At 46.8% G+C, this 22,587-nt stretch overlaps 2 protein-coding genes across 2 annotated transcripts in view; one reads left to right on the forward strand and one right to left on the reverse strand.

Moving 5' to 3' along the window:
* The first annotated feature begins 4,560 nt into the window (after positions 1 to 4,560).
* Positions 4,561 to 20,825, forward strand: GM2A (ganglioside GM2 activator). Its single transcript, XM_054487469.2, has 4 exons — positions 4,561 to 4,885; positions 11,352 to 11,504; positions 18,321 to 18,503; positions 18,882 to 20,825. Exons 1-4 carry the CDS (start codon positions 4,805 to 4,807, stop codon positions 19,035 to 19,037), a joined length of 573 nt encoding a protein of 190 aa, XP_054343444.1. The 5' UTR covers positions 4,561 to 4,804; the 3' UTR covers positions 19,038 to 20,825.
* The window catches only part of SLC36A3 (solute carrier family 36 member 3), a 47,602-nt gene continuing 33,336 nt past the window's right edge, over positions 8,322 to 22,587 (reverse strand). The window contains exon 12 of the mRNA XM_054487462.1: positions 8,322 to 8,567. Coding sequence (XP_054343437.1) covers positions 8,557 to 8,567 — 11 coding nt within the window. The 3' untranslated portion in view covers positions 8,322 to 8,556. The remainder of the gene's footprint in view (positions 8,568 to 22,587) is intronic.

A 22,587-nucleotide genomic window follows, 5' to 3' on the forward strand; every position in this document is an offset into this window, starting at 1 on the left:
CTTCCTCCAGGTCATGATTGTTATACACCATAAAGGCAGTATCAAGAAGCTGATTTTGATTAGTTTGTGGCCCCATCTGTAGCTTTTGGAGTTTACATCTAATGTCTGGGGCAGATTGGCTAATGAAATGCTGTGCCAATTATATTTTGCCTTCGGGAGAAGAAGGGTCCAGATTAGTATATATTTAAAGGCTTCCTCCAGCCTACCACGAAACATGGCTGGATTTTCCTCCTTGCCTTGTGTAACCTCCCTTACTTTATCATAATTTACTGCCTTAGTTAATCCCTTTCTCATTCCTCCAAGGACAGCCTCAAGAAATTTAGCCCGGTGGTTCATTCCCACGGGGGCGTTATAGTCTCAATTAGGATCAGTAGTGGGAACTGTGTCTGGGCCTCGGTAATTGCCCTGAGGGTTTCAGGTGGATAATTCATCCACTTCCCTGCTGGCAGACTCAAAGATTTGTTCCTTTCCTGAGGGAGTGCCAACAGGTTGCTAGAATGAATTGACCATCTCTCCATGAGAGATCAAAGGCTAAGGTCAAAGTTTGGAACACATCTGCAAATTTCCTAGGATTCTCAGAACAGCTTCCTAGCTTTTCCTTACATTGTTGTATATTAGTTATAGAGAAGGAGGCCTGCACTAGGACTGGCCCCTCAACTCCTGCTACTTCCCTAAGGTGTAGCAGGGCTGAAAGGAGAGCTGAATACAGGGTTCCCCTCCGAATGTGAGGGGGACTTAGTAGGGTCTCTGGTGTTTGCTCCTGGGCTTTAGCCTCAGGAGCACTTGCAAGGGGCTATATGGGGGTGGTCACTGTTCACTCTGAGAAACAGGTGGCCCTTGTAAGAGGGGGTCATCTATAATATGTAGTTGTCCCTTAGAACTTTCCTTTGTGGGGTAGGTTCTGGGAGTTTCACAGACTATTAGGTTTTGGTAAAGGGTCATGGAAGTCTGTATGTACAAGATTTCTGACTATGTGCCCTGTCTCTTGCAAAATAGGTCTAATTGCAGGATGATGTCATAATTAAGTGTACCATTGACTACCCATTTTTTCCAGGCCGGGCAGCTCATAATGGAGCCAGACAGTACTGCAGAAAAAAAATTATGTGTTTTCTCTTTAGATTGCCAGGGTCAAATTTATTCCAATGGTGGAGGACGTAGCCAAGCGGGGAATCAGGTGGAATAGGTAGAGAGTTGCCCACAGTGGTCTGGAAAAGAGAAGAGGGCTTTGAAAAGTGGAGGGCTGACCAGGTGACCCAAATTTTACCTGAGGCATCCTCCTGGAAAAATTCTGGGCCCAAACTGGGGTCCCTGGGAGCATCTCTCCATTAGGGCCCTGACTTAGCCTGTTAGATGTCTCTGACCTTAGATAGGTGCAGGCACTGCTTTGGAATGGTTCCCTCCACCACTGAAGACCTACTGTGAACTTTCCTTAAGGTTTTCCCATGCCACTTAAAGCAACCCTTTTTTTTTTTTTTTGGCGACATAGTCTCGCTGTGTTGCCCAGGCTGGAGTGCAGTGGCATGATCTCGGCTCACTGCAAGATCCGCCTCCCGGGTTCACGCCATTCTCCTGCCTCAGCCTCCAAGTAGCTGGGACTACAGGCGCCTGCCACCACGCCTGGCTAATTTTTTGTATTTTTAGTAGAGACGGGGCTTCACCGTGTTAGCCAGGATGGTCTCCATCTCCTGACCTCGTGATCTGCCTGCCTCGGCCTCCCAAAGTGCTGGGATTACAGGCATGAGCCACCGCGGCCAGCAAAGCAACCCTTTAACTCTCTCAATTTAGGCAATAGTAGATTCCCTTTCATGAATTCCTCCCACTCCCCATGCATCACACAGACCACCTATGACATGCCTGGACCCTCTGACTCATATAACCTTTTTGCATAGCTAGGTGGGTTTTCTGTCCTTAGCCAGTCAAGTGGGGGAAGAGACGGGAAGAATTTAGCATAAGGTTTAAGTCACCTGAAACGTGTGAGTTTGCCCTGGATGAGCTGCTGCTGCTGCTGCCAGCCCAGCCACAGGTAGGGATCAGGGAGTATAATCAGAAAGGACATAAAAGAGTCTTTCACCCTTCTGGGCAGGGCAGCCATCCCTGTTCACTCATTGGCCTTCAGAGAACACTGGAGAGTGGCCCCGGCCAGTTCCCCTCAATTACCAAGGAGCTACTAGAAAAACGACCAGTGAAAGACTGAAAAAGCAAAAAAAGGAAGATAACTCAGAAAAAGAAAGAAAGAAAGAAAAGGACTAGGATTCAGAAAAACGAAAACAAGGAAAAAGACTCCTCACCCTAACCAGGCAGTGGCGGTCAAGTGCTTCGACATGGAAGCCTTTCAGTTTCACCAGAGAGTGGCCCTGGCCAGAAACTTGCAATTCCCTCTGTGCTTAGGCGCTGTCCACCGAGTTGGGTTCCAAGTTAGAAAGGAAAATAGAGAGGGAGAGAAAGATTCCCCTGCATTAAAAGGGAAAAGGAGAAAAATAAATCCCAAGCTTTGGGCCTACCTTCTCTCCTGGCTGGCTTGCCAAAATATGTTACCAGTAGAGGGTTTTGACGGAATGTTGTCTAGGTTCTTGGCGTTTTTGAACAAAGTATTGGAGAAAACACACAGAAAAGCAAGGAAAAAATGGAGCAATGAAAGAACAAAAACAAGGGTTTTTTAAAAATGAAAGTACACTCAACAGTGTGGGAGCGGGCCAAGCAGCAGCTCAAGGGCCCAGATACAGAATCTTCTTGGGTCCAAATTCCCCCTAGAGGTTTCCCATTGGCCATTTGGTGCTCACCTCATGTAAACGAAGTGGTGGCCCACAATCAGTCTGATTGGTTAATCAGAGGCCAAAGTGAAGTTACAAAGGTCACACTCCTGTGCAAACATCTGATTGGTTGTGGAAAGCAACCAATCAGGCTGAAGTTAAGTTACAAAGTTGCACTTCTATGCAGTTTTAACATATAAACTGAAATGTAGCATAGAAATTGAAATGTACTTTCAATTTCCCATCTGCTGCACAGAAAAGGTGGGGGGTTGTAAAGAGAGTAGCCTCTGGTCCTCTTGTTACTTAGGTGTGGAAAGTTAGGGTTTTCCTTTCGATTTAGTTCTAGGAAGTCAGCGTGAAATGGCCTTAGGTTCCCTGCCTGCAGACTCTATTCTCCTACCTCAGTTGGGCTGGATGAAAGGGAAGAGTTGATCAGAATGGGAGGATTGTTAGGTAAAGTATGGAGCTTAGTTAATAATAGTGTACCAATGTCATGCCCTCAGATTTTAAAAAAAAATTTTAATTTTTTATTCTTTTGCCACCTCCTTGTTGCTGGCAGTTGAAAGAGCCCCCATGCCTGGGGCCCCAGTTATGCAGAAGCACAAGCTCTGGGTCTGCAGCCTGAACCCCTGGCCAGGCCAAGGGTGTCTTATCAACAATAGAGGAAACGAAGAGAACTTTGTACTATTTTTGCAACTTTTCTGTAAACCAAAATAAAAAGTTTACTTTAAAAAAAATGATCAGGTGAGTTTTAGATTCTACACATGCATTCATGTACTAAACAGATTGTCTATTATGCATCAGGCACTGGGTATAAATCAGTGCCTGCGTCATGATGCCACCCCTTGGGTAGTTTACAATCCTGTGGTAAATTGGCGGCACCAGTGACGACATCCCTGTTTTTTCTAAAAGCAAATCTCCAACTAGTGTATTAACCTGACAAAATATTGGCTGATGGGGTGTCTAAAAAGAAGTCTTGCTCTATCCCTTCCTAGCTGTGCGACCTTGGCAGAGCTAACCTCACTGTGTCTCAGTTTCCTCAGTGCTAAAATTGGGGAAGGAAAAAAAAAAAAAAGCATTCCCTCGTGAGTCCTTAGCATGCTTTCAAGCAGTTACTAAATGTTAGTTTTTATAACGGTTATAATTATTAAAAAGACACGGATTCGTGAAGTCAAGAGATCGAGACCATCCTGGATAACGTGGTGAAACCCCGTTTCTACTAAAACCACAAAAATTAGCTGGGTGTGGTGGCGTGCCTGTAGTCCCAGCTACTCGGGAGTCTGAGGCGGAAGAATCGCTTGAACCCGGGAGGCAGAGGTTGCAGTGAGCCGAGATCGCGCCACTGCACTCCAGCTCGGGCGACAGAGCGAGACTCCGTCTCAAAGCAAAAAAAAAAAAAAAAGACACAGATATGGGGAAGCGTAACATGGCAGAGAGCCTGACATTTTTGTCAAGAAGGACTTGGGGATGAAAACACTGAATCCGCGGATTCCCAAAGGTCCTTCCGAAGGTGATGGCCCCGGCACGAGTCCACAAACCACAGCTCCGCCCCATCCCCTGCCCCCCGCCCCCCGCCCCCCGTCCCCCGCCCCCCGTCCCCCGTCCCCCGCACTTCCCAGGAGCTCGGCTCCGCCCCGCCCCCGACTCCGCTCGGCCCCTCCTCGCGCCACGGCCCCGCCCCTCCCGCGCTCGCAGCTCCGCCCCGCCCTCGTGATCCCGCCCCAACCTCGTGCTAAGCTCCCTTCCATTCCAGCCGCATTCAGCTCCGCCGCACTCAGCTCCGCCCCTTTCTTTTCCAACTCCGCCTACGCGCCACAGAGGGAAGGCCTTGACACCTACGCTAGAGAGACAGGCTCCAATGAAAAGAGCGAGGGGGCGGAGCCGGGAGGAATCGGTCCAATTCTCGGCCGGGAAGTCTCTGGCCGGGACTGGGCAGGCCGAACCTGCCAGTGACTGGACTCAGCTTCTTTGCGTAACCAATACTGGAAGGCATTTAAAGGCGCCTCTGCCGCCACAGACCTTGCAGTTAGCTCCGCCCTGACCCACCTTTGCCGATGCAGTCCGTGATGCAGGCTCCCCTCCTGATCGCCCTGGGCTTGCTTCTTGCGGCCCCTGCGCAAGCCCACCTGAAAAAGGTGAGTGCACCCTCCTTTAAGAGTCTGTTTGCAGCCTCCTGGCCCAGCTACGGGTGTGCGAGTCTGGCTGAGATATGGGGGTGGCCACTCCGTTCTCTAGAGTTCTCTCTAGTTCTCTGCACTAGAGCCTTCCAAAGTAACTAATTATGGGATTCTGGTCTGTACAGTGAGGGTGGCCTCTAAAGACTTATTCTGCTCCGGGCCCTTTTTGGAGAGATTAATCTCACGTCTGCACTCTCTTGCCCTCCCTCCAAGCGCCGGAGTGAAAATGCAGACAGCCTTAAAACTAAGGCATTGCCCCCAGAGATTCAGTCCTGTTAACCCTGCACCTTACTCCTGACCCCCACTCCTTATGTCCCCCATGATAAGGCCTGCTGCCTCATCTCTTCCCCTGCTCGAATGCCCTGAGGTCTTCCTGAGAGGTGGGAGGGGTTGAGAGCTTCTCCAGGCCAGAGGATCCAGATTTGCCCATCTGGTGACAAATACCCAGGCCTGTGACCCCGCTGCCCTTGGTTGTGAGCCACTGAGACAGCAGTCCCCGTACCCTCCAAGCGTTCTCCTTCACTTCTCATTCACATCGTGCTGCAGATCCCTGGGAAAGGGAAGTTCTGTAATCCCTTGACCTGAAAAAGCCTAGTTCCTGGCTTATTGCAGCTAGCCCAGTGTCTTTCAGATTCAATCTATGTTGTTGGAAATGACAAGATGTTTCCCCTTTTAAAGGCTGAATAGTATTCTGTTGTGTATATATGCCACATTTTCTTTATGCATTCAATTTGATGGATAATTTCTTCATCAAGTGTCTGTTGATGGATAATTTCTTTATTCATCAAGTGTCTGTTGATGGACACTTAGGTTATTTCCATATCTTAGCTATTGTGAGTAATGCTGCAACGAATATGGGAGTGCAGATAGCCCTTCAAAATGTTGATTTCAGCTCCTTTGGATATATACCCAGAAGTGGAATAATGGCTCATATGGTAGTTCTGTTTTATTATCTCATTTATATGCAGATTCTAACCAAGTTGAACTTACAGAAGTTGAGAGTAGAGGTGGGGTCTCACTCTCTCACCCAGGCTGGAGTGCAGTGGGGCGATTGTAGCTCACTGCAGCCTTGAACTCCTGGGCTCAAGCAGTCCTCCCACCTCAGTCTCCTGAGTAGCTGGGACTACAGGTGTGGGCCATCAAGTTCTGCTAGGGAATAGGCTTCGAGATTTATTGCACACCAGGGTGACTATCGTCAGTAATGTATTATACACAGAAGCTCCTTAACTTTCCATGAGGTTGTGTTCTGATAAACCCATCGTAAGTTGAAAGTGCATTTAATACAACTAACCTGAGCATCATAGCCTAGCCTACCTTAAACATGCCTAGCCTAGCCTACCTTAAACATGCTCAGAACATTTACATTAGCCTACAGTTGGGCAACATCATCTAACACAAAGCCCATTTCATAATAAAGTGTTGAATGTCTCATGTGATTTATTGAAGACTGTACTGAAAGTGAAAAACAGTAAGGATACCAAAAGTACAGTTTCTACTGAATATTTATCACTTAGGCACGATTGTAAAGTTGAAAAATGGTATGTCAAACCATTGTAAGTCAGGAACTGTGTGCATTTCAAAACAACTAAGAGAATACATTTCACATTGCATTGTACTCCATAAATGTATACAACTATGCTTTGTCAATTTAAAAAAAACCCAAGACCAGGTGCGGTGGTGCACACCTGTAATCCCAGCACTTTGGGAGGCTGAGGTGGGCAGATTGCTTGAGCTCAGGAGTTCAAGACCAGCCTGGGCAACCTGGCGAAGCCTCATGTCTGCAAAAATACAAAAATACAAAAATTAGCGTGGTGGTGTGCGCCAGTAGTCCCAGCTACTTGAGAGGCTAAGGTGAGAGGCCCAGCTACGCCTGAGCCTGGGAGGTCATGGCTGCAGCTGAGATTGCACCACTGCATTCCAGCCTGGGTGACAGCGTGAGACCCTATCTCACAAAAAAACCCCAAAAACTAAAACCCGATTCCATTGCCTCTTGGCTGCTAGCTGTGGTCAAGACATCAAACATTTCTGGTAGCAAAGGGATAGGTCCAACCCTGATCCCCTCCCTTCTACCATCTTGGAAGTGTTTGAGAGTGAGGAACAGTGCCGTGTAGGGGAAAGCTGGTGGTACTGAAAGCAGGGAGGCTTGGCTTCTGATCATTCCCCTGTCTCAATCCATGGATTTCCTAAGTCTTGGTCTCCTCATCTGTAAGATGGGTGTGATGGTGCCAACCTGCATCTCGGAGAGTTGTCGGTGAAGGGAAATGCATTCCTTGATGGAAAATTTCTAAAATCAGAAACAAATAAAGCCATATAAATCTGTGGGCTTGGCCTCACTCTGCCCCCGAGGCAGAAAGTCTGTTTTGCTTGTGGAATGAAGGAATGTGGACCTTTTGACTTCATTTGCCTGGAGAATTTATACCTTATTCCTGAATGTTGGCTGAGAATGTTTCTCTTGACTCCAGGGCTAGCCGCTATGAGGTGGAGTCTGGCTAGAGGCTGCTAGCTCACCCTACAAACTTGTTCTCATATATGCTGTGGGTATGGATGCCATCTCAGACTAGGTCTTAGATTGGCAGTTTTGAAGAGGCCCTGAGACATTATAAAGGTCACTCAAAATCACACAGCACCTACATCTTCTTGGGGCTCATGTGATTCAGAGCCCTGACCTTGAGTCCCTGGGCCAGATAAAGACGGGGATGGGGGGTGACAGTGAATGAACATCAGGAAACCTGAATTTCAGTTCCTCTTCTAGCATAACTGATCTTGTGACTACAGGCTGTGATGGGTGTTAGATAACAGGGGAGGATATCTAGCCCCATGCTAGTCATATAGTAGGTGCTTAATAGACTCTATAGTGCTGTATAGTGGCTGTCATTTGTTGTACCCATACTATGTGCTATGTACTGGGCTATGTGCTTTTTTCTTAAAAAAAAAATTTGGAATAATTTTAGGTTTATAGATAGTTGCAGCAGGGCGTGGCGGTTCACCCCTATAATCCAGCACTGTGGGAGACTGAGGCAGGCAAATCATTTGAGGCCAGGAGTTCGAGACCAACCTGAACCTGGCCAACATGGTGAAACCCTGTCCCTACTAAAAATACAAAAATTAGCCAGGCATGGTGGCGTACACCTGTAGTCCCAGCTACTTGGGAGGCTGAGGCAGGAGAAATCACTTGAACCTAGGAGGCAGAGGTTGCAGTGAGCTGAGATCGCGCTGCTGCACTCCAGCCTGGATGACAGAGTGAGACTCTGTCTGAAGAAAAAAAAAAAAAAAAAAAAGAAAGAAAAGTTACAGAGATAATATAGAGTTTCTATAGACTCCTGACTCAGTTTCCCTGTTAGCATCTTATATGTACATATCACCAAAACTAAGAAACCAACATTATTAGTACATTACTGTTAACTGAATTCTAGACTTTATTTGGATTTCACCAGTTTTCCCATTAATGCCCTCTTTCTGAGCCAGGATCCAATCCAGGGTGCTGCATTGCCATTGTCATGACACATATCATTGTAGTCCCCCCCCCTCCTCTAGCCTGTGACAGCTTCTTAGTCTTTCCTTGTTTATTCATGAGCTTGACAGTCTTGAGGAGTTGTGGCCTGTGCTTTCTGTATACAAACATCTTGCCTTCACAATAGCCCTGTGAAAAGATATCATTATGTCCACGTAATAAATGAGGAAATTTTGAACCCCTAGGGGGTTAACTTACCCATGGTCTCAGCTAGTGAGACTGGCTGAGCTGGGTTTTAACTCATACCTGTAGTACCCATATCTCTGCCTCCAGAGCTGTGCCTTTCCCCTCCATCTTGTGCCACCCCTTCCCACTTGTTGGCCTAGGCTGGAATGGCAGCTATCTGGTGACCAGCCTGGCCTTGGCGGGCATTGCTAATCCATTACACCTCCCTTCTCTGATGAGCCTGGACTCAGCAGCAGAATTTGTCACTACAGAGACAGCTAGCCGGGCACTACCCTCAGGAAGCCATCTTGCTACATCTCCCCCAGAGCCTGGGGAAAGAAGAGCTTAGGAGAGGGGAAGGGATTCTTCTCCGGTAGGTACTCTGGATACCCTACCCCCACCCACAGCCCGGAATCAATCCTCTGTGTGGATCAGGCTGCCTTAGAATCTATGAAAGCAGCCCCACCCAGAAAACTAGTCCTGCTCCTATGTTGCCCTCCAGCCTGACTCTTAATTCCAGGCATTCTTTCCCTTGACCACTTTCAGTCTGTTCACAACCACAAATCACAGTGTAGTACTGTCCTTCAGTGGGGTTCCACTGCCCCTATAGTAAATGCAACCTCCCGGTTATAGCTTGTGGGGTCCTGCATTAAATGACCCTGCCACCCCTCCAACCTTGTCTGGGTCCCTCATCTACTACATTTAGCCCATGGCCTTCTCCCAGTGCCTAGAGCAGTCAAGCTTCTTTGTGCCTTGGGGCCTTTGCCTGAGTTCCCTCGGCCTGCACTTACATGTCTGACTCTGCATCCTGCAAGAGTCCAGCTTAAGTATCACTTCCCCACCACCCTATGTAAGTGAGTCCTTTGTTGCTGTCAGCATTACCTTCTGCTCTTTTCCTTTGTGGGACTCACAAATCATAGTGGGTGATATTTATTTGCATTAGACGGTAAGCTCCTCAAGGCAGGGCAGGAGCCAGGTCTGATTGTTTACCACTCTTGCCACAGCACTTAGCCCAGGGCCTATCATCATTGCTCCATAAATATTTGTGGAATGAATGTTGAAGGAAACATTTAGTGGCAACTATCCTGTCCTACCTTTCTTGGTCATGACATGACCTTTCATTCCAAGGGGTAGGAACCCATTCCTAAAAGCTCAGGTAAAGGGGAAGTTTATTACAGAGCTACAAGACATCTCATGGAGCTGCCGGCAGGAAGCAGAGGCTAGGATGCTAATGGCCCCCATTTAGTGAGCTGGCTCGCGCGTTGTGTCTGGCATTGGGTTATGAGCTTTACCTACACGCTCTAGCCCTTGCAACATCCTGGAGAGGAAGGTAGAAATGCCTCCAGTTAAAAGATGTGGAAATTTAGACTCCAAAGGGGAAACTGGCCTATAAAATCACATGGTAAGTGTGGCAGAGCTATGATTTCCACCCAGGGCTGTTTGGCTAAAGCTGTCATTCACCCATGTCTCTCTAAAGCCATGCCCTTCACTGCTACTCCATACTGCTTTTATAGATAGGGAAGTGGGACTTGATCTGTTCCCTTTTCCACAGACCAACAGAGCCCTTAGCCCTTAGCCCTAACTTCTGCTTGGTCATGGATCACAGATCTAGATGGTCTGGCCTCAACCCAAAACTTAGGATCCAGTGACAGCACAAAACCCCCATATCCCCAGCCTTTTATGCCTTAATTCCAAAATTGGGCAGAGAGAATCTGTCAGACTAGCTGGGGTTAGGTGATCCCTCTTGAAAGAGTCAGTGATGGGAGTGTTGAAGGTGGGCATCAGCTTGGGGGTGTGGGACTGGCAGGTTTTCTCTCTGAGACAGGGTGTGGATGGAGGGCATGCCAACAGTGTCTCATAGGTGGCCTCCAGGGGGCTGGGAGAGGTGAGAGTGGGTGGGCAGAGAGTCTTCACGGTGTGGGAGGTGTTCAAGATCGTCAGACAGGGTCCTGTTGGAGTGAGGAGTGGTGGTCACATGAAGTCACATCCAGATGTAGTGGTGGTGGAATCAGGAGACCTGGGGGACGTGGAGGAACAGGAGGAGCAGCTCAGCAGAGGGGTGATGAATGACCCAAGTAGGCGTGTGGCATGAGAAGTGGGATGGGAAGAAGACACTGGTTAGGACTGGGGAAGTCCACTGGGGATTATTCATCAGCAAGTGATCCACTGGGGATCTTTTCATGAGTGTCCTATTCCTTTCTGAGTTAATCACCTGCCCCTTGAGAGTGGGATTTCAGATGCTGTTAGATTTCCCATTGTGTTTTGTGTTTCCCATTGTTCCTGGCTCTGGGTTGGGCATGGGGTGTGACATGAACAAGGTCCTGGGTGTGGGCTGCAGAGGTGAATCCTCTAGGAGCTTGCCCTCTGCTGGGATTCCAAGGCTGGCTGGAGAGGAGCAGGCAGCAGGGAGGTGGGAAGTCAGAGAAGGTGCCCACCAAAGGCTAATTAGGTCAGTCTCCTGTTTTGAAGTTCCAGGTCTATCATATCCTGCCTTGTAGTTTACAATACACTTTTGGGAGATTATATCTTTTGAGTCTTTTAGTTTAGTCCTGCCTATAAAATGAGTAGGATAAGTGTTATCCCAGGTTCATAGGTGTGGAGTCTCATAGATGAGGCTCAGGGACAGGGGTGCCTCACCCAAGGTCACACTGCCAGGAGCTCGTTTTTCCTGTGATCTGTGATAGTTTCTTTTGTCAACCTTTTTCTTCTCCTCCTTCCTTGCTGCCTGATTGTCCCCGGCCATCCCAGCTCAGTAGCTTTTCCTGGGATAACTGTGATGAAGGGAAGGACCCTGCAGTGATCAGAAGCCTGACTCTGGAGCCTGACCCCATCATCGTTCCTGGGAATGTGACCCTCAGTGTCGTGGGCAGCACCAGTGTTCCCCTGAGTTCTCCTCTGAAGGTGAGCCTGGGGGTGGGTGGGGAAGGGGAGATGCCAGGATCTGGCCAGCAGGGGCACTGGGGCATGTATGCTTGGGGAACTGTGAAGAATTTCAGAATCCTGGATTCCCAGAGAATAGTACAGGACATGTAGATTCAGACACTCTTTCACAGGTTCGTGGAATCTCAGGATCATAAGATTGAAAGGAATCTCTGATGTCAGCGCCAGCAACTTCCTGGTGAGGGCAGGAGTGATGGATACCTTGCACCTGGCAGAAGCATCCTGGCCTTCTCTGGGCCAGATGGCCAATTGCTCATTATTGTCTGACAGCTCTGGTTGGCCAATTTGGGTTTGTTGTTAATTACAAATCGATATACCAATTAGCCAGTAATATATAATCACTTTAGAAAACACAAGTGGTCAAAAAATAAATAAAATAGGCCAGGTGTGGTGGCTCATGCCTGTAATCCCAACACTTTGGGAGGCTGAGGTGGGTGGATCTTTTGAGGTCAGGAGTTTGAGACCAGCCTGGCCAACATGGTGAAACCGCATCTCTACTAAAAGTACAAAAATTAGCTGGGCGTGGTGGCATGTGCCTGTAATCCCAGCTACTCAGGAGGCTGAGGTAGGAGAATTGCTTGAACCGAAGAGGCAGAGGTTGCAGAAAGCCAAGATCGCACCACTGCATTCCAGCCTGGGTAACAGAGTGAAACTCTGTCTCAAAATAAATAAATAAATAAAATAAATCACTTGAAATCTCACTACCTAGTGATAAGGGATAAGCACTTTTAACATCTTATAGGATATTCTTTGCAACTTTCCCCCGTACAATTACATACATAACACACATATTTATTTTTATCGGATATGTATGATAATAGGCAGTGCTCATTGTAAATGTCCTCCAGTAATCTAAATCCTAGAGATAGTCAGTGTTTGCTCTTTATATATCCCATCAGAATTTTTATGTGTTTGTAAGTACATACACACTTATACTCATGGGATTATATGATGTGTGCTATTATACTTGCTAATTTTTTTGCATCATACTATATGTTCCATATCTCTTTCCAAGGATTAGGTGGCTCTACTTAGTCAATTTTTTTTTTACCCAATCATTATTTTATTATTTTAATTTATTGTAATTTTAGGGACAGTGTCTCACTGTGTTGCTCAGGCTGGAGTGCAGTAGTGTGATCATGGCTTACTGCAGCCTTGACCTTCTGGGCTTAAGGGATCCTCCCACCTCAGCCTCCTGAGTAGCTGGGACCACAGGTGCATGTCACCATGCTTACCTGATTTTTTTATTTTTTATGGAGACGGAGCCTCCCTGTGTTGCCCAGGCTGGTCTCAAACTCCTGAGCTCAAGCAATCCTCCTGCCTCAGACTCTCAAAGTGTTGGGATTATAGGCGTGAGCCACCTTGCTCAGCCCACCCAATCATTTTTAATGGCAGAAATATTCTGATGTGGATCTTTCATAATTTATATAACAAGTCTATTGGTGAACATTTAGTTTGTTTCCAGGGTAGTTTTTATTTGTTTGTTTGTTTGTTTTGAGACAGGGTCTTACTCTGTTGCCTAGGCTGGAGTGCAGTAGCGCGATCTCAGCTCCCTGCAACCTCCGCTTCCCGGGTTCAAGTGATTCTCCTGCCTCAGCCTCCCAAAGTGCTGGGATTACAGGCACCTGCCATTGCGCCCCACTAATTTTTGTATTTTTAGTAGAGATGGGGTTTCACCATGTTGGCCAGGCTGGTCTTGAACTCCTGACCTCAGGCAATCTGCCTGCCTCGGCCTCCCAAAGTGCTGGGATTACAGACACCTGCCACCACGCCCGGCTACTTTTTGTATTTTTAGTAGAGATGGGGTTTCACCATGTTATCCAGGCTGGTCTTAAACTCCTGACCTCAGGCAATCCACCTGCCTCAGCCTCCCAAAGTGCTGGGATTACAGGCTTGAGCCACTGTACCCGGACAGAGGGTTTTTTTGGTTTGTTTGTTTTTTGTTTTGCTGTAATAACCACCTTTGTAGAAATTATTCTTACAGTACATCTTTTTATAATTTTCTGATTATCTAGATACACACTTTTTAGGTCTTTTGATACATTTTGTCAAAGTGCCTCCCAATGTTTGAACAAACTTGCATCATTTCTAGTGAGCACAGATGTCTCTTCATAAGTTTATTTGCCTTTTGTATTTTCTTTGGGAATAACCAGTTTGTTTCCATCCACTGACTATTTTAGGGGTGTATGTTTTTATATTTTCTTAGAAAACAATGAAGACTTTTCATATATCCATTGCAACACCATTTATTATGGTCCTTTCCTCTCTAGCTAAAATTGCTACCTTTATATGACGTTCCTCTATGCCCTTCAGTCTGTTCCTGATCCAGATCTATTCTGGTAAAAGTTTTGTCTTAATTATCTAGAAGATTCCTGATTTGGAATCTGTGTTTCTAACATTATCCTTAGACCTGTCTTAATCACAGCTCCTACATTATGGGGTTTCCTTGAGCAATACCTGAGTTAGAAAATCATGTAGAAAGTGCTTTGCACAGGGCCTGGCACCCAGGACATGCTCAGTACATTTTATATCTTGTGAACATTTCGATTAGTGTCTGTCTTATCCTGCAGCCTCTTGACCCAGACACAAGTCCTGGATATGTGGCAGCTTTCAGCTCCCCTGCACCTCCTACCAAGTCTTTTCCTAGTGGAGTCATTGTGTTTCCATTACTGTTCCTCAAGTGATAGGGGGTCAAGCCCTGTACCCTTGGATCTGGGCCAAGGGATGGAATCATTCCCTGTGTGTGGACACTGGACTGTTTCTCTGCCAGGGTCACACACATCTATTTGTGTGCTCCCTCTGCTGATCTGGAGTGTGGGCTCTCCTGGTAGGCCGTCCACCGTGCTCCCTCTGCTGCCATCACCATGCAACCACTGATGTTTTCAGGGAGGGGGCTATGCAGCTGACTTGGAAACAAGAAGCTGGCAAACCCCCTCTTCTGCCCTCAGCCTGCTTTTCCTGGCTTCTTCACAAACCATTAAGATGGGTTTTACTCCCTATTCTCCTTTTCCATTGCTTTAGTACCTGTCATAAATTTGGGCCTACATAATCTCCTCTGTCTTTACTGTCACTTGTGCTTAGGAAAAATTAGCCTCAGATCCCCTCTGCTCCTTCTTTTTCCCCAATTTTTTTTTTTTTTTTTTTTTTTGAGATGGAGTTTTACTCTGTTGCCTAGACTGGAGTGTTGTGGCACGATCATGGCTCATTGCAACCTCTGCCTCCCGGGTTCAAGGGATTCTCCTACGTCAGCCTCCAGAGTAGCTGGGATTATAGGCGTGCACTTTTTTAGTAGAGATGGGGTTTCGTCATGTTGGCCAGGCTGGTCTCAAACTCCTGACCTCAGGTGATCTGCCCACCTTGGCCTCCCAAAGTGCTGGGATTACAGGCGTGAGCCACCATGCCCGGCTCCCAATATTTCTCGTATATATATATTTATTTGGTTCAGTTCTTTTTTCAGGATATGTGCATATCAACTATTAGATGAAAGCTCTTCTGACCACTTGCTAGGGAGAAGAGACGATGAGGGACAAAGGGTCTCAGGAAAGGTTGCAACTTGACCCAGGTCACAAAGCTAGTTGTTAGCATGGACAAGGCTGGTATGTTTATCTTGGGGTTTGGTTCCTGAGCTTTTACTGGCAGGGAGGTAGACTTGGTGCTTGGTGTATTTGCAGGGGAGGGTAGAGGAGTGCTGCAGATTCAGTTCCAGAACTCTCCTCTTGCCCAGCAGACCCGCTTATGAGAGCTGCCCAGAACTAAGCTCTGGATGAGCCTGGAGCACTCTTGGTGTCCATGGGGCTTCGACCCCTTGTTACACTGAGGCCCAGAGGAGAGTGACTGCCCAAACTCAAGAAAGCAACTGCCATCCTCTCTTCCTCTGATCTTGCTGTAGTGAAATTTCTTTGATCAAAAGTCAAATCTGGGACCTGGCTGGATTTGACTCCAGCTGCAATTTTTAAAAGTTAAATGTCCCAGATTCCATGGCCATGGGTAAGACTGGGGCCTGCTCAGGAGCTCCCTTTTCTCTTTTGACTTGCTCCATGTGATCTGGCATAGTTAATAACTCCCACTGCCCAGCCCTCCCTCAAGTTTCAGCCTGTGGGACCCTGGTTTTCCCATCCTCGAGAATTGTAAATTGTCACGTATTTGTCATACGTACTTATTCCAGCCTTTCAGGCCTGGTAACTTGGCTCCCCCAGCACCCAAAGTCATATACATGGCTGGGCTCATTACTCCGCCCTGCTTCCTTTTCTGAGTCATAGTAGCAAATAGATTGAGAATAAGAAATGAGCCATTATTTGTAATTTCCAAATGGTAGGTGTGGCTGCTGCCTTAGAACCCTCTGTTGACTTCAGTTCAGTACACTTCTTGTGTCGTGCTGGTCCTGTGCTGGGGTTAGGAGTAGAGATGAGGGAGCCACTACCCCTTCTGGTAGATGCAGCCCTACAGGTTCCAGCCTGGTGGGAGGAGCCCTGGCAGGACTTGTCCCCCTACTGGCCTCCTCCACTGCGTGTTCTCGCTCAGGGCATAACTGGCTCAAACATTTTCATTAGGGTATTGGCGACACAAGGAGAGAGTATTGGCTAAGGAAAAAGGCAGGGCAGAAGTCACGGAGGAGGAAGCTTTTGATTTCAGGCACTGTGCAAAGTGCTGGTATTTCCCTCTCAATGGGACCTGTGAGAGAGGTAGGCACTCTAAAATATCCCACTTTTGAAGATGAGGTGAGGCCGGGTGCAGTGGTTCATGCCTGTAATCCCAGGACCTTGGGAGGCTGAGGCGGGTGGATCATTTGAAGTCAGGAGTTTGAGACCAGCCTGACCAACATGGTGAAACCCCATCTCTACTAAAAATACAAAAACATTAGCCAGGTGTGGTAGCTCATGCCTGTAATCTCAGCTACTCAGGAGACTAAGACAGGAGAATCGCTTGAACCCAGGAAGCAGAGTTTGCAGTGAGCCAAAATTGCCCCACTATACTCCAGCCTGGGTGACAGAGTGAGACTCTGTCTCAAAAAAAAAAAAAGAAGATGAGGGAATGGCCACTGAGAGAGATTAAGTAACTCACCCAAGGGCACAATAAAACTAGGAAGTGGCAGAACTAGCATTCCAACCTAGGCCCTCTGACTTTTCCTAGGCAGTGGGGTAGAAGCAGGTTTGATGAGAGAGAGGAGGGCTGAGAGGGTGCTGTGTGGCCAGTGGTGGAGATAATGGGTATGTCTTAGCAGCAGATGAGGGCAGTGAGAGGAGCAATTTGAATTTGTCCACTCAGAACACAGGATATGCTGACTTCTTTGTTCTTTCTGGGCCTGGAGGAAGGCAGCTAATATCTCGACATCTGGGGCATCTGGAAGACTTGAGTCCGTGGCCTGGGAACCAGCCTGAGCCCAGCAGCCTCTTAGGACATAAGCGCCCATCCAGGATTTATCTCTTAGAAACAGAGCCCCAAATAAAGTGAGCCTAGAGGCTGGGATTCCTAGAATGCTAGAATGTCAGAGCTGAAAGGGATCCTAAAAATGTGATTTCCTGCCATAACACGCACAACTAATCAGATATTTGAGAAAGCTAATTTCCTGGTGCTCTTTCCTTGGAGTTTTCCCTTGATACCTTTGGTGGGTGATAGACATGGTTCTAAAGGACAACTCATTTGGCACTAGAGGCAGCTAATACATGGTGACTGGTCAGCACGTGCCCGGCACAACTGGGATGTCCACCATGAAATTCTGGCCACTTCCTCCTGGCCAGCTTCAGCCTCCAAAACAGGAGCAAAGTCATGACAGCATGGAGGTGTCAAGTGTGTTCTAGAGCTTCTCACCCAGCTCTACTCCAGGCACAAGAGTCTTTTGTAGCTTTCCCAGCTGAGTCAGGGAGCCCACTACTCCTTGAGGCAGCTCCATCTGTTGTAACCTAGCTATGATTTTATACCAGTCTCAAGGTGATCTTTCTATACATTCCCATTGTTCTTAATTCTGTCTTCTGTGGCTGTACGGAGAAAATGTGACCCAAGAGCAGCCAGTTGGGTTCATTTTGGTAACCAGCCCATCAGTTGGTAGTAACTACCTGAAGTCCTATGCAGAAAAGGATTTTGGGGCCAAGACTGGGCTCAGAAGGAAAGCCCAGGAAACAATGCCACAGTTAACCAATTAGCAGTTAGATGACAAGTGCATTTCAATACAAGTGTTAGAGCCAATCTTAGGGTAGTGACTACCTAAAGAATTCTAAGACTATGGACTGAGCGTGATGGCTCACACCTGTAATCCCAGCACTTTGGGATCCCAGCACTTTGGGAGGCGGAGGTGGAAGGATTGCTTGAAGCCAGGAGTTCCAGACCAGCCTGGGCAACAAAGTGAGACCCCATCTCTACAAAAAATACAAAATTAGCTGGGTGTGGTGCCTGCCTGTGTTTCCCAGCTACATGGGAGGCCGAGGCAGGAGGATCGTCTGAGCCCAGGAGGTTGAGGCTGCAGTGAGTGCAGTGAGCCATGATACAAAAATAAAAAAGAATTCTAAGTCTATGTATAGTTCAGTGTAGGGGGAAAATTCACATTTGATTATTAATGTCTGCCATGGGCACAATAATACACTATACTCACACATGGGCCACAATGTTGCCATTCCTAGAACAGACTATCTCTAAGATCTCATACAGTTACAAATTCTATGATTAAAATATATTGCTGCTTTTTTTGAAGAGACAGAAGAGCTGGTATGTTTGCCCTGGAATTCATACTTATAACCTTTTTCAAACCTTTGTTTTTTTTTGGTTTTTTTTTGTTTTTACCAGGTGGATTTAGTTTTGGAGAAGGAAGTGGCTGGCCTCTGGATCAAGATCCCATGCACGGACTACATTGGCAGCTGTACCTTTGAACAATTCTGTGATGTGCTTGACATGTTAATTCCTACCGGGGAGCCCTGCCCAGAGCCCCTGCGTACCTATGGGCTTCCTTGCCACTGTCCCTTCAAAGAAGTAAGTACTTAGGGAGGAGAGAGCATTACCCCTGTGGCTAAAGAGATGGGGTTTAGAGAGAAGGGTCTTTGCATTCTCCTCCTGCAGATCTGGATGTCTCTGGATTTGTAAGCCAGTGTGACCTATCAGGAATCACTTATCTTCCAGGAGCCTCAGTTATCTATGAAATGGGAGACTTGAACTTAGATGTGATCTTCAGGGCCCTTTATCCATAATAATTCATGCTGTACGGTACTATGGCCTTCTCTAATCTTGTGCGGACATTTTGAGAATGGGAAGAGGGGTGGTAGTTCATGGCTACAATCCTAGCAGTGGCTCTAGGAGAAAGACCCCATCAGTAGGCTCCCACTGACTGGCGGTCCACTGGCTTTCCCACAGGGAACCTACTCACTGCCCAAGAGCGAATTCGTTGTGCCTGACCTGGAGCTGCCCAGTTGGCTCACCACCGGGAACTACCGCATAGAGAGCGTCCTGAGCAGCAGTGGGAAGCATCTGGGCTGCATCAAGATCGCTGCCTCTCTAAAGGGCATATAACATGGCATCTGCCACAGCAGAATGGAACGGTGTGAGGAAGGTCCCTTTTCCTCTGTTTTGTGTTTGCCAAGGCCAAACTCCCACTCTCTGCCCCCCTTTAATCCCCTTTCTACAATAAGTCCACTACCCTCACTGAAAATCATTTTGTGCCACTTACATTTTAGGCTGGGGCAAGCAGCCCTGACCTAAGGGAGGATGAGTTGGACAGTTCTTGATAGCCCAGGGCATCTGCTGGGCTGACCACTTTACTCATCCCGGTTAACATTCTCTCTAAAGAGCCTCGTTCATTTCCAAAGCAGTTAAGGAATGGGAACCAGAACGTTTTAGGACCTGAAGAGTCTTTAGGACTCTGTCTCTCTCACTCTTTTTTTTTTTTTTTGTCACTAAGTTAAAAGGAAAGTGAGAGTATTAACGTTTTTGTTCTCCTCCAGCCCCCTGTTACGATGAAGGGGCAAAAGTATTTGCTCTTAGTCTATTCCTCCCTTAACTTCTGTGACTAATTTTGATTTCCTTTCTAGATTTGCCCAATTAATACTAGGGTGCAGTGTATCCTGGAGAGGTAGGGTGTGTGGGGGGAGGAATCCCTTGGGGGAGATATTAGGAGTGCTCTGTTGTTTATAAACTCAGGTACCCGCAGGGCCTAGCAGGAGACTTAAATGACTGACAAGAACCATGAGAAACATGTTGCTTCCAGGCTTGATTTCGATTTTTCCCTTTTTTTTTTGAGACAGAATCTCACTTTGTCACCAGGCTGGAGTGCAGTGGCGCAATCTCGGCTCACTGCAACCTCCGCCTCCCGGGTTCAAGCGATTCTCCTGCCTCAGCCTTCCAAGTAGCTTGGACTACAGGCCCTGCCACCACGCCCGGCTAATTTGTGTATTTTTAGTAGAGATGGGGTTTCACCATGTTGGCCAGGATGGTCTCGATCTCTTGACCTCGTGATCCGCCCACCTTGGCCTTGCAAAGTGCTGGATTACAGGCATGAGCCACTACGCCCAGCCGATTTTTCCTTTTTGATTAAAGATACTATTACAATGTAAATATTTCTTACACAGAAAGTCACAGCACATGTGCCCGTTGATACAAGGCTGCTGAGGCCTGGTCTCCAGTTGGAAATATAATTAAGGGTGGCAAGGACTGGAGTAAGTTGGAGAGTGCATAGCCAGTCTGTGAAGACAACTGCCAGATACTGGCAATACTCCAGACTGGTGACAGAGTGAGACTCTGTCTCAAAAAAAAAGTTTCAATGTTTACTCCTAGAGAAGCCAAAAATCCAGATTTGTATATGAAATCTTACCATTTTAAAAGATTGGCAGCTAATTCTTTTTTTAAAAAGCTGTGCAGTGTGATGTGTCCCAAACGGACTGGCTCATGGGTGGCCACTTCACAACCTCTAATCTCAGACCGTGCATGCCTTGTCCTCTTAAGATAACTCCTGTGGGACCATTTCTCCCTCCATAGGGCCAAAGCCATAGTGTCCGGTCCCAAGGACAAGGCTCTTCCAGTGCTAGGAGAGGTATGGGCAGCCTGTCACCTGTGAGCTGTGGGGATCACGAGGCTGCCTGCCTCAGTCTTGGAGTCCTGTCGGGTGAATGAGGCAGGTGGGAAAGAGCCTCACCAGAAGCTGCTTTTGGAGCAGCGGTCCAAGGAAGAGAGGGTGGCCTCGACATCAAACTGCCTGGATTTTTCTACCACCCTGTTACACCATAGCAACTTCTGAAACACATACCAGCCCTGAGTTCTGGGCTCATTTGAAGCCTGGAATAGCAATAAATCTTTTTAACTTGCTGACAGTTTCTCCCTTGCCTTGCTGCTGATTTCACTGATCACATCTCAGGATTTCAAAAGTGTTTTTGGGGTGGGGCTCTTTTGGTTGGAAGGGTTTGTTGGAACGGGACAGGTGAGCCGAGGCGATTCCAGAGACAGACGCTTCTGCAGGAGCTTGAGCTTGCTTGTTGTTTCTGCTTCATCGCCATCCAGCTCCCCTGTTTGCTATTTTGCTTTCCATCACATCATGACTGCGGAGAGTGAAAATCACCTAGTGACCATTGAACAGGCCCCAGAGACAAAATCTTTTTATCTGAGGAATTTAAAAGGGAGCAAAGACCACCTGGTGACTATCAGGCCATGCAGACGCAAAACTTCTTATTTGGGGAAAATTAGAAGTAATTAGACTTTCCTATTATCTAAAGCAGGCGTCTGGTTCCAGATTTCTTTTCCCCGATAAAAACCTTATAAGTAACTAAAATTTCTGTACATCTCCGGAATGCCATGCTGAAACTCACTGCAACCCCACGGTCCCACTTTAAGGTCTATAAATATCCCTAAGGAGAAATCCACCATGGTACGTTCAAGTCCTCTCACCGAGGTGCCCCACGGCAGTCTTCTGCAGCATTCTTCTAATACCTTTCCTTTTTCAAACTTATACTGTTGTTGGTGAATTCTTTTTACCAACCCACGAGTTGACCACTTCTCAATGCCGGGGCTCTGACGCCTCACCTGGCAATGACCTCCACAGCCGTTTCCCTCTGTTGGATCTTCCAGCCTTATTCTCAACAGTTGCTTTTTAGTTCACATTCTTGACCGAATCTCAGTAGCTCAGTTAATCTTTTTATGTCTGCTCTGCTCTTGGGTCATATGTTCCTTGAGGTTTCTTAGGGGTGGGGGATGAGGAGTTAAAGGTGGCATCTTCAATCGCAGGTCAAAGCAGACTTTTTAATAAATGGTGCTGAGCCAACTGGAAAGCCCCTTGGAGAAAGTAGAAGTTAGACCTGTACTTCACACCATATGCAAGAATGAACTCCATCTGGATCCAGGATCCAAATGTAAGAAAATGAAGCCATATAAATACAGAAGGAAACATGGTGGAAATATCCAGTGGCAACAAAATATTGACACATTTGACTACATAAAGATAATAAAAATGCTTAGTAAAAACACAATAAAATCAAATGACTGGGAGAAAAATTTATCCAGCCTATATCATAGACAAACAGTTAGTATTCTTACTATATAAGGAATTAAAAATTAAGGGACAAAGGACCAAAAACTTGATAGAAAAACTGGGAAAAGACATGAACATACACACTCATGTAAAGATATAAAAATGGCTCTTTGAAATGAAATATTCAAACTAACTCATTAGAGAAATGTAAATTGAGATAATACTGAGATACCATTTATCATCTCTCAGACTGGTGAAAGAAAGAACAACACATTTCTGTTAGGCAAGGCTATAGGGAAACACACTGTCATCACTGTTGGTAGGAATGCAAACTAGTATGACTTCTGGAGGGGAATTTGTCAGTACTTAACAAATTGCAGAAGCATTTACCCTTTGACACAACCATTTCCACTGTGGGAATTTCCCTTGAAGATGCACCTCCAACAGTACAAACATACATATGCACAAGATTACTCATTGCAGCACTGAGACTGCAAATATTGGAAGCAAAGTCATGTTCATATACACGAGAAAGCCTGAGTAAACCATGGCACCAATGGCATACCCACATGATGGAATATTATTGAGCTGTAAAAAAAATGAGGA

The sequence above is a fragment of the Pongo pygmaeus genome, chromosome 4 (assembly GCF_028885625.2).
Source record: "Pongo pygmaeus isolate AG05252 chromosome 4, NHGRI_mPonPyg2-v2.0_pri, whole genome shotgun sequence".
Lineage (NCBI taxonomy): Eukaryota > Metazoa > Chordata > Mammalia > Primates > Hominidae > Pongo > Pongo pygmaeus.

Excerpts from the sequence above, each read along its gene's own strand:
- GM2A (XM_054487469.2), top strand. The coding sequence starts at position 4,805 with ATGCAGTCCGTGATGCAGGCTCCCCTCCTGATCGCCCTGGGCTTGCTT. Across the intron at positions 4,886-11,351 it reads CGCAAGCCCACCTGAAAAAG|CTCAGTAGCTTTTCCTGGGA; the intron begins GTGAGTGCACCC and ends CGGCCATCCCAG. Across the intron at positions 18,504-18,881 it reads GCCACTGTCCCTTCAAAGAA|GGAACCTACTCACTGCCCAA; the intron begins GTAAGTACTTAG and ends GCTTTCCCACAG.